At 38.0% G+C, this 15867-nt stretch overlaps 1 protein-coding gene across 2 annotated transcripts in view; it reads right to left on the bottom strand.

Annotated features, from left to right (window-relative positions):
- Nucleotides 1-688: 688 nt before the first annotated feature.
- The window catches only part of LOC134220198 (E3 ubiquitin-protein ligase TRIM37-like), a 30462-nt gene continuing 15283 nt past the window's right edge, over nucleotides 689-15867 (bottom strand). For both annotated transcript variants that reach the window (XM_062699179.1, XM_062699180.1), the window contains exons 2-4: nucleotides 1364-2322; nucleotides 1112-1303; nucleotides 689-1050 (exon numbers count right to left, since the gene is read on the bottom strand). In XM_062699179.1, coding sequence (XP_062555163.1) covers nucleotides 834-1050; nucleotides 1112-1303; nucleotides 1364-2322 — 1368 coding nt within the window. In that variant the 3' untranslated portion in view covers nucleotides 689-833. The remainder of the gene's footprint in view (nucleotides 1051-1111; nucleotides 1304-1363; nucleotides 2323-15867) is intronic.

Here is a 15867-nt window from a genome sequence, read left to right as displayed (position 1 = left end):
AGTCGATGAATGAATCGATTGGACATTGGACATTGGTGTTTGCGGGAAAATTATGATGGAACCAGTCAGCATCCTGAGCGCAGAAGCCAGCAGCTTATTATTAGAGGGCTTCATCGACACTCGCATAGAGAAACACTTGAGATGCACGTTGAATTGATTGGTCACGTCACGTCGAAAAGCATGCGAACGATTTTTTGTGCTGCTTTTTTTTTTTATGTAATTCCAGAAGCTTTAGCAAGTTAGACGATAATGATTTTGAAATTTTGATTATCGTTCTTTGATGTTGTCGTTAGGAACGAGTTTTATAATTGATATTATATGTGAATGAATTCTCTAAAAGTAGATGGATTTGTCTCGTTGAAAATGGTTTTGGATTTCTAAGTAGAATGACCTTCAACAAGTACATCGTCATAATACTCAATACGTTTGGAAGGTTTAGCAGCAATTCCTGTCATTATCCGAAGTCATCTGACTAAACCCCGGGGTATTAACAATCCGCAAAAAGTAGGCGAAACAGATGCCGCGTCACAATGTTGATAAAAAAGAGCTATAAGGAAATGAGGTAGCCACTATTATACAACATTCGGAATGCCTTCGCGCATCGGGTCACCGTCTAGCAACAGTTAACGATACGAATAAAATGGAGCTGAGTAGTCGAAAACGAACAACCACCACCTCATCCACTATATGCTGTGATAAAAAGAACACTTTATTCCTCTTAAAAGTAAGGGGGTCAGCGCGATCTGGTCCTAAACTCAGTCTCTGAATATCTCTCAGTAAACATAATTATATGGGTCATCAGTCGTGACTCGATTCTCAGCGGATTATGCATCCTACTCAAATTCTCCTCCGCCACTGCATGGTCGAATGTGATATAAAAGTTCCAGCGAATCATCCTCTTTGAGATAGTTGTCGTCCAGAATGGTCTTCAGGGCAACGAAGTCACGGAAACCCCAGTCCTTTTGGGTGGATCGATCAAAGTGTTGCTTGATGCGCTTATGAATGATTCGCTTTGAGTCGGGATGCAGTAACTGGAAGCGACATTCCATCCTAGTAAATAGGTGTGGAATAATAATATTATTTAAATCATCAGCCCCCAACAATTTCTTACCAACAAGGTGACCCTTCAACCAGTTCCAAATAGATACCAAGTTGATCATCAGAGATCACGCACCACACCATAATGCGCCAGATGTGCCCAAACGCGTCGGTAAATTCGTTCGAATAGGCCACCTTATTGTCGTCGAACGAAGAGAAGTTCTCGATCACGAAAATGCCAGTCTCGTAAATTTTGGGAATCTCTCTGTAAAGTTTATAATTTTTGTTAATAAGAACTTGAAAAATATTATTTAAAAATGCTTACATTTTCAAACTGACTGGAACACGAATCTGCTTGAAATCCTTGATCGGATTCATTCTTATCTTGTTGCATTCCTTGAAGATCCTCGATTTTTTCGCAATAAACTGCGATCGACTACTGGACACCACTTCGGCCTCCATGATGCGAAGTGACTGCTCAATGTCCTGCATTTCGGCCGTCAACGCATACTTATGGCTCTGGAGCTTCTGCAGCTTATCGCTCACTTGTCTTTCGAGCCCTTCGATGGCACTTTCCGCAATCGATCTGATCTCCCTCAGTTTCTCCTCTTTCACCTTTCGCACCAGTTCGACGTTGCGTTCCACTTTTTCGACCAGTGACGCAATCTTCTTGGTGTAGTGTCTAACCTTTTCGAACTCTTCTTCCGCAATCTGTAGGTTGCCGTCATAGATCACGTCCAAGCACTTGAAAGTGTGATCCAGATGATGCTCATCGGTCACGGCACATTCGTCGCAAACACACAGCTTGCACGTACAGCAGTAGAAGTTGATCGATCTCAGGTGCTTTGGACAGATGTCCTTCTTCTTGGCAGTAGCAGTGGAGATGGTCGCGATGGTGGCGGTACCAGCCCCGTTACTGCTGGTTGGCATCACCGCCGATGGTTCAAGGCAGTTGCGTTGGAGCTGTTCCACCTCATCGAACCAGCGTACTTTCACCAGTTTGTCCACTTGGAGGTCGAGTTTGCAGTTTGGACAGTTCATGTGCTGCTCGGATTCGGACAGTAGCCATTCGGTGATGCACTCGTAGCAATAGAGTTTGGAACAGCGGGGACAGAGGTGAGGGTCTTGCAGTTTGATTAGACAGATTGTACACTTGAAGATGTCGTCAAAGTGTTCTAGAAACTGCAGACGGTCGTCGTGGTCATTGTTGGTAGGGTGGGATGTTGATGGGAGCTGCTTGCTCGAGGACGGTTGATGCTCAGCCATTCCGTATGTTTCGAATGTCTGAAATGGGGAAGAACGATAATGAGAGATAATGATAGATTTTGTTTGATGAAGTGACCGATGATGGAATTTGTTTCGAGGCAAGTGTGTGGATCATCGTAGGCAAATGAAATAGTGGTGAATGCACTTAAATGAAAATTTCAATGATTGGTTTTAATTATTTGTAATATTATTGACTAATATAGAAAACATGAAGGATATATTGATTCTAGAGTGACCAGAGTGGCAACTAATATGTACTAGCAGATCGAGTTTTGAAAAATCTTTTTAAATTAATTTCTATCATATCAGCTCAGCGATATTTGCGATTTTCAGGTTATACATTTTGTTTAATATTAAATACATGTAGGGGAAATGTTTGGATCTCCATCTCACTGAACATACATCCATCTCATCGCTAAACAAAGAAATACGGTACCAAATTGGTCGCTGCCTTTTGTCAACATGCGTGTACCGTTCCCTATGTAGGGGAGGAGGTTCGGTTGTGGGCACCCTTTTTTGTTTGGTTCATAACTTTGGCCCTGGTTGATCTTTTGTCGATATTTGCATAGCAATGGAAAGCTAAACGTATAACCTTACTACTAGCAAAAAAATTAGAATGATTTTATCGATTTGGAGAAAAAATATTGACAATTTAGAAAATTTGACGTTTTTGGACATTTTTATTTTGTGGTTCGGTTGTGGGCACCCTTGAAAACTTAGCTAAAACTAAAGAAGCATGAATAAAAACCACCCAGATTTAAAGACAAGGAATAGTTTATTCATTCTAAAAGCCAGGAGACGCTAAAAAACTCAAATCAATTCACCTAGCAGTGATGATGCCTCCCTCGGTGCATTAAGGAGGATGTTGAAAAAAATCACATAAGAAAGGTCTAAAATAGCACTTTAGGTAAATGGGTTTCAATTTTTCATTGATTTACGTTTTATTGGTATGCATCACATTCAAAAAAAATCCTGATTAATCACCCTAGCGGCAATAGTGCCTTTATCGTTCATTTCAAAAAATAGTATTTTGGCCATAAATCCCATAGTCCGATCTGACCATTTTTTAATAGAAAACAATGGGAAAGCATTCCCCGTCGAATGCAACTTGTTGCAAGCAAATCGGTCAACGCTTTGTTCCAAAAAGTGTGTGTATAATAACTAGACATGTCCAAATAATTAGGGGCTATCCATAAACCACGTAGACTCTTGAGGGGGGGGGGGTTCGAAAAAGTCTACGATAGTCTACGAAGGGGGACGGGGGGATATACCAAAAGTCTACGTAGACTTTTTAATTTTATTTTTTTCAAAACGATTTATACAGCAGTTTTGTGCGGAGTTCACTAGTTTATGAATTTCACTGAAGTAGAAGTCTGAACTACGGCTTAAGACAATCATGAATTTCACCAGGAAATTCTTCTCTGTTGAGCAGGAACATTTTCCAGAGTATTCTATAAAAACTTTCGAATTTTTTTCAAAATTTTCACTTGGATTTTATTGCAGATTCTATTAGAATTTCTTTTGATTTTCGACAGGAACTTTTTTGCCAACTATGGAAATTATGTCGTACTTCAACGGATTTTTTTGAAATTTACATAGGAAGCATTTTGGAACATTCAAGAAAAAACATTTGGAATGCCCAAAAGATATTCTTTGGAACTTGTAAAGGGAATTCTCCGAAATTTCCGCGAGAAACCCTTCAGAATATTCACTGGAGATTTTCTGGGAAGTCCCCAATTTTTTTTTCTTAATTTCGGAAATTCTTCGGATTTTTCGCGAGGAATTCTTTGGACATATAAGCAAAATTATTCGAAATGCCAGTGGAAAATTCTTCGTAAATTTCTTCGGCAGTTCTAATGCAAATTCTTTGGAATTATCGATGGAAAATTTTCCGAATTTCAAAATAAATTGTTGAAACCTACTACGAGAAATTGTTTCAATTTCCCACCAAAAACAGTTTGATTTGCCACAAATAAAAATTGCAAATTGTGTAAAATTTCTAATTTTCATGGAAATTTTTTCGATTTTATTACGAGAAGTTCACGAAATTTCAACTAAAATTTCTTCATAACTTCCACCGAAAATTATTCAGAAAACTGTTTGCAATGCCCATAAGATTTATATAAATTTCCTCAAGAAATAGCTCCAAATTTGGAAGAGAAATTAAAAAAAAACATCGTAGGAAACTATTCTAAATTTCCACGGAAAATATTAAAGAATGTCCGTTTAAACTTAAAATTATCTCGTGAAATAATCCTAAATTTTCACAGAAAATTACTCGTGGTTTTTTAACGGGGAAACTTTTGGAATTCAGAAGAAAAATCTTGGGATGTCAACTGATGATTATTCAGCGGGATATTGCATGGAATTTCCAAGAAAAGCAACGGAATTATCACGAAGAGTTCATTGTAGTATTACCTGGAAGCTTTCAACCCTAGTAATATTTTGATTTTATGCTTTATAATACTCTTGAAGAGTAAATCATGGTCTTCAAGAGAGTTATAAAATATAAAATAATACTTGGGAAGGTTATCAATTGGGAAGCTTTACGAATTTTTCACGCAAAACTTATTGGAATGTAGACTTGACATTCTTGGAATGACAACTCGAAATTTTCCGAAATTCTGAAAATTCTTCGGTTTTTGCAATTATGAACCGACGTTGAGAATTATAGGTCAGATGCGTGACAGATTTTATCAGTGGCGTGCCGATGCAAAAGTGTCGGTGATGACAGGAGGAATTGAATTCAACAGTAATTAAATTAATTGATTTTGAGATTTGATTTCAGGAGTTATGGAGAGAAGATCAAAAATGACTTCTTTTCAATTTGATTTCTGTTTTGTTGGATTTTGTTCAGTTTGATTTTATTATGTTTGAAATTCGAGTTTTGTTGTAATGTTTACATGAAAATGGAATTGAATAGCTGAATTTATTAAAACGTGGTTTATTTCCATATTTTTCCAATCACATATGTTGTTTTGAAAAATTTGGAAAAGTCTACGTAGACTTCATGGGGAGGGAGGAGGGGTTTCGGAAAAGTCTACGAAAGTCTACTAGGGGGGACGGGGGGGTTGGAAAAAGTGAAATTTCGGTCTACGTGGTTTGTGGACAGCCAATATAAAAACTGCATAAAAACGTAATTAAAAATAAGTTAAGGGACAACTAAAACGAGATTGAATGATTTATCAATAAAATGAGGGTGCCCATAATCGAACCAATAAATATGCCCACAACCGAATTTCGCAGCCTTTTTGGAACGTGAAGAAAAAAAAATTCGCGCTGAAATTTTTTATGGCAATCGACATTGGGCCTCAAAATAGATTAAATTTACTGTGTAAATACGCATTAGAACTCACTTTTTGAATTAAATCACTTCAATTTATGACACTTTAAAAAAGGCAAAAAAAAACTTTCGTGTTGTTTTTCTTGTACAAAAAGTTTATTTGTTTCTAGTTCGAACGGTGCCCACAACCGAACCTCCTCCCCTACATATATTCTCACGTGTAAAATGGAACGCTACATTTACATGGAGACAGATTTATAAAATGCATATCGGAATCAGCTGGAAATATGATTAACCGCCAAGAGAGAAGAAAGAAGAAAGAGGGATGAAGGAAGAATAAAGTAGAAGGAAGAAAAAAGAAATAAGAAAGAAGGAAGAAGAATGAGAAAGAATAAAGAAGAAAGAAGAAAGAAGGAAGAAGGTAGAAGAAAGAAGAAAGAAAAAAAGAAGATAGAAGAAAAAAGAATGAAGAAAGAAGAAAGAGGAAAGAAGAAAAAAGAAAGAAAAAAGAAAGAAGAACCCCAAGCAAATAAGAAGGCAGAAAGGAGAAATAATGAAGAAGAAAGAAGAAAGAAGAAAAAAGAAAGAAGAAAGAAAAAAGAAGAAAGAAGAAAGAAGAAAGAAGAAAGAAGAAAGAAGAAAGAAGAAAGAAGAAAGAAGAAAGAAGAAAGAAGAAAGAAGAAAGAAGAAAGAAGAAAGATAGAAGAAAGAAGAAAGGAGAAAGAAGATAGAAGATAGAAGATAGAAGATAGGAGATAGAAGAAAGGAAAAAAAATGAAGAAAGAAGAAAGAAGAAAGGGGAAAGAGGAAAGAAGAAAAAAGAAAAAATAAAGAAGAAAGAAGAAAGAAGAAAGAAGGAAGAAGAAAGTAGAAAGAAGAAAAAAGAAAAAAGAAAGAATAAAAGCAGAATAAAAATAAATGAGAAAGAAGAAAGAAAAAAGAAAAACGTAGAAAGACGAAATGATTATGAATTATGAGCAAAAATTAGAAGATAAAAAAAGAAGTAAGAGAGAAAAAAGAAGAAAGTACAAAGAAAAAATGAAAAAGAAAGAAGAAATAAGAAGGAAGAAAGGAGAAATAATAATTTTACACAAGAAGAACCGGCCTAGGGCCAAAAATCTGTTGAATTAAGATAATTCAATTCAAGAAATAATAAGGAGAGAAGAAATAATAAGGAAGAAAGAAGAAATAAGAAGGACGAAAATAGAAATAATGAAGAAGGAAGTAAAAATAAGGTAAAAGGAAAAAAGGTAAAATGAAGAGAAAAGAAAGAGGAACCCGAAATATCGTAGAAAAATGAATGCTGCTTGGTCAATTGACATCCGGTAAGAACCATATGCATCCCTATTGATAAGGCCTTCGACGAATCTGGTTCTTTCATATCATTCCCATATTGGATTGTCGCATACTGAGAAAAAAACCGAGTGTCAAGTCGCATTTTCAATGCAAAATTTAAAAAAAAATCTAAGGTAACAAATTCAAACATTCTGCGGTCATGTTGAAATTTTTCAGAGTTATGCCTCAATGGATGAGTTAACGCAAAATGATTTAGATCAATGGAAAAATAATTTAATTTTGGGGAAACAGCGGAAAAATTGCGGTCTAGTTATTTCCTATTGAAAATTGGCCCGATCAGTCATTGCGTTCCAAAGTTATTGAAAAACATTGTTTTTGTGCCAAGGGTCCCCACTTGGGAAAAAAAATTCAAAAACGAATTTTTTTTTCAAATATTGCAGCAATGCATTCAAATGACCGCAAATGTATATGCATTGATGGAAAAGGTAAAATCTATCCCCCTAAAGTGCTATTTCGACCTCTCTTATGTGTTTTTCTTATTTTTTAATGCGCGAGAAAGGCACCACCAACGCTAGGTAGATTGATCTGGGTTTTGTTAAATATTTTGGCTGTGGATATGTACAGCACATGTTTGGGAATGAACAAATTGATATGAAATTTGCGAAAAGAATCCACGTGTAATGGAGGGACTCGAACCTTTAACCTCCTACTCTCTAGATAGGCGTGATAACCCCTACACAACAAGACCACTTAAAGGTCCCGTTTGCGGAAAAGCCTTCAGAATCCGAGTACAAACCTCAACCGCGGTTAGCTCTTTTTTGCAAATTGAATATCTTCCGGATGCCGTAACCCGAGCAGGAGCGACGACCTCGATAACAGATATTGGTATGATACCAAAAAATAATACCAAAAAATTATATGCAAAATACTTGAGGCATACCATACTTAGGTATTTCAATACCAAACGAATAATAATTGGTTATGCATTTGGTATTAAAATTCAATTTAATAACTGAGTTTGTTATGGCTTAAGTATTGTGCATATTAGTTTTTGGTATTATTCCTTTGGTATTTTACCTCTTATCCAGGGCTAGTTCATAACAGAGTATGGTATCAATAACATCATTAGGTATCATTGAGCCAATTTCTCCTGCTCGGGAACGGTCGGCGCCGTAATTGATCATCCATATCTGAGAGCTGCTGAAATGTGCACTTCGAGAGTAAATGGTAAAACCCAACCACTTTTCACTTGAATCGAAGTGCAATTTGCACCGGTTCTGATCAATCACGGAATAGAAACCATTGGTATGTTCGTACAGTCAGTCTATGCTAATCTATGCTAAGCTGTTATGTGGAAGTATTTTTTTTAACTATCATTTATTTGGAAGGCTCATTTGCCGTAAAGCGTTACGGAGCCGTAATCATGTTTTTGAATACATTTTTTCATGATTCTTATACACTAATGTTAGTTTTGGGGAACCGAAAGACTCGCGGTTTGGACGAGGTTAGGGAATACAATAATACAATAGGAAAGGGAGGGAATTTAGGGTGCTTAATTAATTACAATGCTGATGTTCACACAGTTGAAATCCTTGGCGATATTTCACATCTGTAACGAGACAAACTTTTTTTTGGGAGACAACAATGAGAGGAAGACATACGGGAGGGATTAACGACAGATATTGAGATGTACAACAAGAGGAAGACATTCTTAAGGGATTACGACAACAAAGGGATGGATGGACGACGATTATAATCTAACATCAGCAACTTTCAAAAATTGGTGGACAAGGGACATGTATTCGAGATCAAGACCAGCCAACACTTCCCTAATAGGCTTTGGCTGTTTTCCTCGGACCCGAAGATGTTTAGTTAGCGTAGATCTGTGGTTGTTATGTGGAAGTATTATAAAATTGAAAGCTACCTACAGAGTAGTTTCATAAAAATTGACGAAAACCCAAACAGTATCCAAGTACCGGGAGTGTACAGACGATTTATTCTCCAGGTAGCGTGTTTTATCACAATCACAACTAATCGAGCCCATATTTTACATAGTTGATTTAGGTCCCAAAGCGATTAAGAAAAACCATTGATTTGTAAAAATGCGCATGACGCCCTACTGTATTCCATTATTTTTGGGGGTGGTTTCACCTGCCTTAAACTTGTCGCTGATCTTGTTTTGGCGCTCAATAATACGTGTGTTACTCAACCGCCTCGATTCGATCCGTTACGGAAAGGTTCTGTACGACTCATCTTCATATCGTCGAAAATCGTTCGTTTTTCCTCGCAGCGTAGGATGTATAAGACATAAGTGACATATATGGCCTTGAATCACTTTTATTGTCCATTACGAATTTAATGAGTTGTCACTGAACGTGTCACGTAAATGACCAAGCTCATAAAAAAGCAACCGATGTAAAGCTTGATCGAATGATATTATGTTCGACTATGTGTAGTTATTATTGTTTTCACCCTCAACCGTAGCGGCAATAACAATTTCAGTAAGTCAACAACACTGATTCAACAATCGGCTACATTTTTATCGATCACGATAACACATTAAGACAGAAGCACTAACAAATTTTATGGTTTGTGATGCGACAAGGGAGGTACAATTAGTGATGATCCATTAATTGCGTCGAATGCTTATTCTCCTCTCTTCATTAGTCTGATTTTTATGAAGCGATTCACGATTCTTTAAATCTCCTTCCCTTCGAAAAAGAGAAGTTATTTATGGACGCACCGTTTAGGATGAAGTAAAAAGAGCATTCACGGATGCCTGAAAGCGATGTGACCTTCGTCAGAGATGGTAGCCATCGGATTAGATATATTTTCAGTCGTTTAGCAAATTTGCTTTACAGCGGTCATATACTGCATGTTGTAGATCATAAAGTAATCAACATGAAATAGAGGATCAAAATGGAACGATATAAGACCACTAACGCTAAATATTAGGGGAAGAGTTGGTACAATTAACAGTTGGCTATATTTAGATTACAACACTATTTAGGCGTATGTTAACCATGCACAAGTCTTCCTCGAAATAAAATAAGGTATCTGGTTTTGAGACCGAATGAATAGCTATTACTATCCAATATATCAAACCAGGTCGTAAAAATAGGGTCTGATGTCATTTTCAACCATTTTTCCGTAAGCTTTAATTCTTAATAAATTCATCATAACATTGGTTTAAACTACAGCAGCAAATTAGACAACCTTCACAAAGATGCTGCAGTGGTAAATAGTATACTTTTGGTTTGTATCGTTAAAGGAAGAGTTATTTATCCCATGGCATGTACATATCCCGAGCAAAGGCAGATAACTGAAATGATATCAAACTGATAACACGATTAGTTATCCTTATTATCATCTTGATATTTAGTTATCAATCATGTGATTAACTGATAACTGAATAATAACAAAATTTATTATCAATACAAATTTGGTATTTTCTTCTAAATTTCACGTCGTTCAGATATCGGGCCAAGCTATTCTTTCAAACATATTGTACCGCGCATAAAAAAATCAACTCATCCACTTATTTTCCAACGCAACATAAAATGAGCCTCAGATAGTCGCCTAAGAAAATGATACCTACCTGTAGCAAAATGCTACTTTGATCATTTTGAAAATTTGACCGCCACGTGGTGGTTTGTAGCGATGAATGCTTTGATAGCACGTGCTGCGGATAAATTTTCCAGATCTGCGGAAGCCTTGGAAAAGTATCATGAAAGTTGTCATTTTATTCCAAGGCACTATACTAACTTCTGTAAATGTACCAGACCTATGCTATGAATATGTGTGACAAGAACTGTTTTCAAACACTAAACTGAAATTTTCGTCTAAGCAGACGGTGTCTTTCCCCGTTACAAACGATTTGTTTATTTCTCTGTCAACAAAGCAATTTGCACAAAAGTTGAAATTTTCTTATTTGTTTTATACTATGCTTATTGACTTAACTTTCATTTCAGGTGTCGTTGAATAATGAAACATGTATGTGAGCACCAAGCGTTGTAGTAGTACTTAAAATGGCCCTGCAGCTTCCGGAACATATGATCCAAGGGCATGAGCACATTCAGGAACGGTGAATAGTCTTGACTAACCGCAATATAATTTGTCTTGAGATTCACAGGGCTTATATATGGAGAAGCGGAAAATTTAACTGGAAGTGTCGTATAATCAGGAAATTACATCGATGTAGTGTGTTGTGGAGAAAACAATCACTATTGACAATTTAAACCTAGATTTGAAGGCAAAATATAAACCCGGGCAAGACCATCTGGAGTCAAACCTCCAATAGTCGATGTTGAAAGAACGGTCGACTCATGGGAATATCGAGTTGTGAAATAGAAAATCCTTTGGAAGCTGTTTGAATGGACCATCACAGAGTAGCCCCAAAAATATTTTTTAACTAGTCGGCAGTGTTTATATGTGCATATGAAAACATGAAACGTTCCACTGTGAAATTCAAGGTTGTGGTTTAGTTTGAATAAAACCTATTACCGAAATCGATTACACAGCATGGCGTTGCTAGCAACCTAATGATTGGCAATAAGAGAGAGAAACTGACCTAAGCCTATTATTTAATCGACCACAACTAAAACAAAATGTATTCAATGAAAGGATGATGAACCGTATTTATCCTAATTGATTGCCGATTCGCTATTTTGAATTAAATTTTTGTAGTTCGACCAAAATGATAACAATTCTAGTTATCAATATAACTGGATAATTAAGTTTGTTATTAATAAGTTATCCTGCTTTGCACCCAGCACGTGTCAAGCCTTGGTCATGGCATCATGATTTGATTATAAATAGTCTTCAGTAAATGCAAGATTGTAGAAAGCGTAGTGCTCTTCTCTTCTGCTCCTCAAGAAACCGCGATTGGGTGAATGCCTAGAGACAACGCCGTACAATCACTCGATTCGAGTTCGATTCCAAGTGAATACTAACATTTTTTTTCAATGCGTAACGAAGTCGGCAAAGAAGATTTAACTATTTTGGTCGATAAAACAGTGATGGCTGATAACTAAATAATAACTAAATCAGTTATTTGAGTAAATAACATGGATAACAAAATGTGTTATCATTTTGTTATCAGTGATAACCTAATTTGTTTTCATGTAGTTATTTCAGGAACAAAATTCTGGTATCATTTTTGTTATGTTGGCTCTTAATTCAGCCAAAATGATAACAAGTTCAGTTATCAATATGTTCGATAACCGGATAATAGAATTTGTTATCAATTAGTTATTCATTTTTGCTCGGGATGGCACGACTATGAAATTTTAGTTAAATTAACCATGATTACGGATAAAATCATCACTGATTCAGTTCAGGTAACAACATTCGCAAGGACCACCGTCTGCTGAAAATCGTCGGTGTATATTCTTAAAATAAACCTCGGAATGGTAGTTTCCACCGCAACATTTTTTTCTGTGCAGTAAAACAATATTCTCCAAAATTTTAGACCCACTTCAGGATACATTTTCTATACAAACATACGGGAAAGGCAAAAGGCATATGTATATTTTTGACTTTGAGAGCTAATTACAATGATTTATCAAATTCTAAGCTCTCAATTGACTTTTTATACCACCACCAATTTATTTTTATACCGTATACCACATTGGAAAAGAAAACAATAAAAATCACTTAAAAAAAATAGTCGATGAAATATATGTTTAAACACCTCGTACCTCATTTCTAGTGTCCTTACCTAACTTTCTGTGAAAAAAAAAATCAGAGGTACATGAAACTTCGATAATAATTAATTTTTTTTACACCCTGCGGCGACGAATATTGATGTACGGCGAAAGATAACGACATGGTAATCGGGGGATCGCTCTTCCCTCATCGACCGGTTCACAAGGTCACGTGGGTCTCCCGTGACGGCTTTACAGAAAATCAAATCGACCACACCTGCATCAGCCGAAAATGGAAACGGAGCCTTCTTGATGTACGGAATAAACGTAGTACCGATATCGCGTCTGATCATCACCTCCTCATCGGCGAAATACGCCTACGCATTGCGCGGATTCGTCGGCAGGAGGAAAGAGTTGGACGACGATTCAATACACGCCGAATGAAAGATGCCACGGTGAAACGGTCCTTCGTTGAAGAACTGGAGACGCGTGCTGCAGATATTCCATCACGAATTCCTTCATCGCCACCAGGGAGAACAATCTGGGCGAACTACGCACCCAGAGAAAACAATGGATCACCGATGAGACATGGAGGAAGATAGAGGAGCGAAGAGAAGCCAAAGCCGCGATAGAGCGATCAAAAACCAGAGGAGCCAAAGTCTTAGCCCGTCAACGATACGCGGCTCTTGAGAAGGAAGTAAAACGCTTATGTCGATGGGACAAGCGAGCGTGGGCAGACTGATGCGACTCTCCGGCGGCAGCAAGCCGGATTCCGTCCCGGAAGATCCTGTGTGGGCCATATTGTCCCGCTCCGCATCATTCTGGAGCAGGTCAACGAATTCCAAGAATCCCTTTACTTGGTATTCATTGACTACGGAAAAGCTTTCGACCGTCTCAATCACGAGAATATGTGGGGCGCCCTGAGACGCAAGGGGGTTCCTGAGAAAATCCAGTACTTCCACAGTACGAGGCCTTTTTGTGTAGAGTGCTGCACAATGGGGTCCTGTCCGACCCTATCCGGGTCGTAGCTGGTGTGAGGCAAGGATGTATTCTATCACCGTTACTGTTCCTCATCGTAATCGATGAGATTCTGGTAGATGCGATTGACCGTGAACCAAACCGCGGGCTGTTATGGCAGCCCATAACCATGGAGCCTCTAAACGACTTCGAATTGGCTGATGACGTTGCACTCCTCGCGCAACGGCGCTCTGATATGCAGAGTAAGCTCAACGACCTTGCCGAGCGCTCCTCCTCGGCAGGTTTAGTCATCAACGTCAACAAAACCAAATCGTAGGATATAAACATGGTGACTCCTTCCAGTTTCACAGTAGCCGGGCAACCATTGGAGAATGTTGAAAGCTTCCAAAATCTTGGTAGCCAAATGGCGTCAGACGGCAGTACCAAGATCGACATAGGCGCACGGATCAAGAAAGCAAGGGCTGCCTTTGCGAGTTTAAGAAATATCTGGAAAACAGGCAGATAAGTGAACGCACCAAAATACGAATTTTCAACTCTAACGTGAAATCTATGCTGTTATACGCTAGCGAAACATGGTGTGTATCAGTGGAGATGTTCATTAACAGATGCATGCGGTATATAATTCGGGCCTGGTGGGATCACAACTGGATCTCAAACAATGAGCTCCATCGTCGTTGTCACCAGAGGCCGATAGCAACAGAAATTCGGGATCGGAAGTGGGGCTGGGTCGGCCACACTCTACGTAGGGGCGGAAACGAAATCTGTAAACAAGCATTAGACTGGAACCCAGCGGGACATCGCAGCAGAGGCAGATCCAGAGGCTCATGGCGGCGAAGCCTCAATAAAGAAATAAAAGAAGTCGACCGAAATCTAACCTGGCTAAAAAGCGATAGCCGGGCAATGCTCAGGATGGAGATCTTTCAAGTCGGCCCTTTACACCACCGGAGATGTACAGGATCCATAAGTAAGTAAGTAAGTTATAATATACAATATCATTATTTCAACAATATGGGACGTATCAAGGTTGTTTGGGGGCTGTTTTGTATATTGAAATTTGACTATAGGCTTGTATGTCAAATCCATGAATTCAAAAAAAGTATTATAGCTGTATTCATACAAAATATGATTATATGAAGAAACATGAACGTAGCTGGAATGGTAGGGACTGAAGTAGGGGTGTTGTATATATTTAATCTTAATTCCATTAATAAACTATTTTCTCTGGAACATGTCCACAAACTTGAAGTACTTTCCCATGGAAGTCTGTTTCCTTATTTTTCTTCCATGCAATTACTTGATCGATTGTCAAGTAAGCTGTTGCATTTGAGACAACATCTTCAGATTTGCTGTTTATACCAATCCAATGTGGTTCCAAAACTGATGAAGCAGTCACTCCAGGGCCTGATTTATGGGGGGGGGGGGTGGCTCCGTGGCCCCGGGCCCCCACAAATCTTATGTACCAAAACCAACCTTTTTGTATATTTTGGGGCCCCCACATACCGTCGGCCCCGGGGCCCCCTTCCGGCTAAATCCGGCCCTGAGTCACTCATTCGACACATGAAAACGTAACCTTGTCGCCATAGTTTGGGTGCATAACAAGGATGGCAGAATTCGCTCCTAATTTATATCAACGACGATAAACAAGAAGCCTAAAGTTTTTTTGGTCATAACGAGACATGAAAAAAATTGCTCATCACCTGATACAAATGCGAAAAAAGGGAAGAGAAATATTTCCCCCAACGACGTTGTGATAATACGGTTCGTTCTAGTACAAGTGCCATTGAGGATCATGAGTAAAACAAGTAGAAATGCGTCATATCCTTACAATTGGAGGTTTTGTAAAGAAATTCATCTTGCAGAAAATTCCCCTATAATCGATTAATTCCGTAACGCAAAAATTGACCATTTTCAACCCCCTCCTCCAACCCTCCCGTCAAACTTTTTATAACAATCATTTTAAAATTGTGCATGGATTGTCACACATTTATGTAATTTATGGACGTCCATTTAGGTAAGCAGAGTTTAGGTTTAGTTAACAACTTCCACAAAACCAGATTGATAGTTTTGACCACGGCGACCACTTCCAGCTTCCTTAGGAAATCTCCCAAATTATCTTTAAATTTTTAACAATCAGATAACATTTTTTACATTATTATTATATACCAACACGCGTCTATGGTCGGCGAATTGAGGTGATGTCTTTGTTTTCGAGTGCTCAAAATCTAACCCATTTTGCGGTACTTATCCTTATCCTTATTTGCTTCCAACTGGTTGCATTTAATAATCACTACCATTAAGGCACGGCAAATGCTGGGTAAAGCGTACCATTGGTACTTCGCGTACCTGAAGGAATAAAATAGA

Source organism: Armigeres subalbatus, chromosome 3 (genome assembly GCF_024139115.2).
Source record: "Armigeres subalbatus isolate Guangzhou_Male chromosome 3, GZ_Asu_2, whole genome shotgun sequence".
NCBI classification, from domain to species: Eukaryota; Metazoa; Arthropoda; class Insecta; order Diptera; family Culicidae; genus Armigeres; species Armigeres subalbatus.
This window is presented reverse-complemented; position numbering and strand designations above follow the sequence as displayed.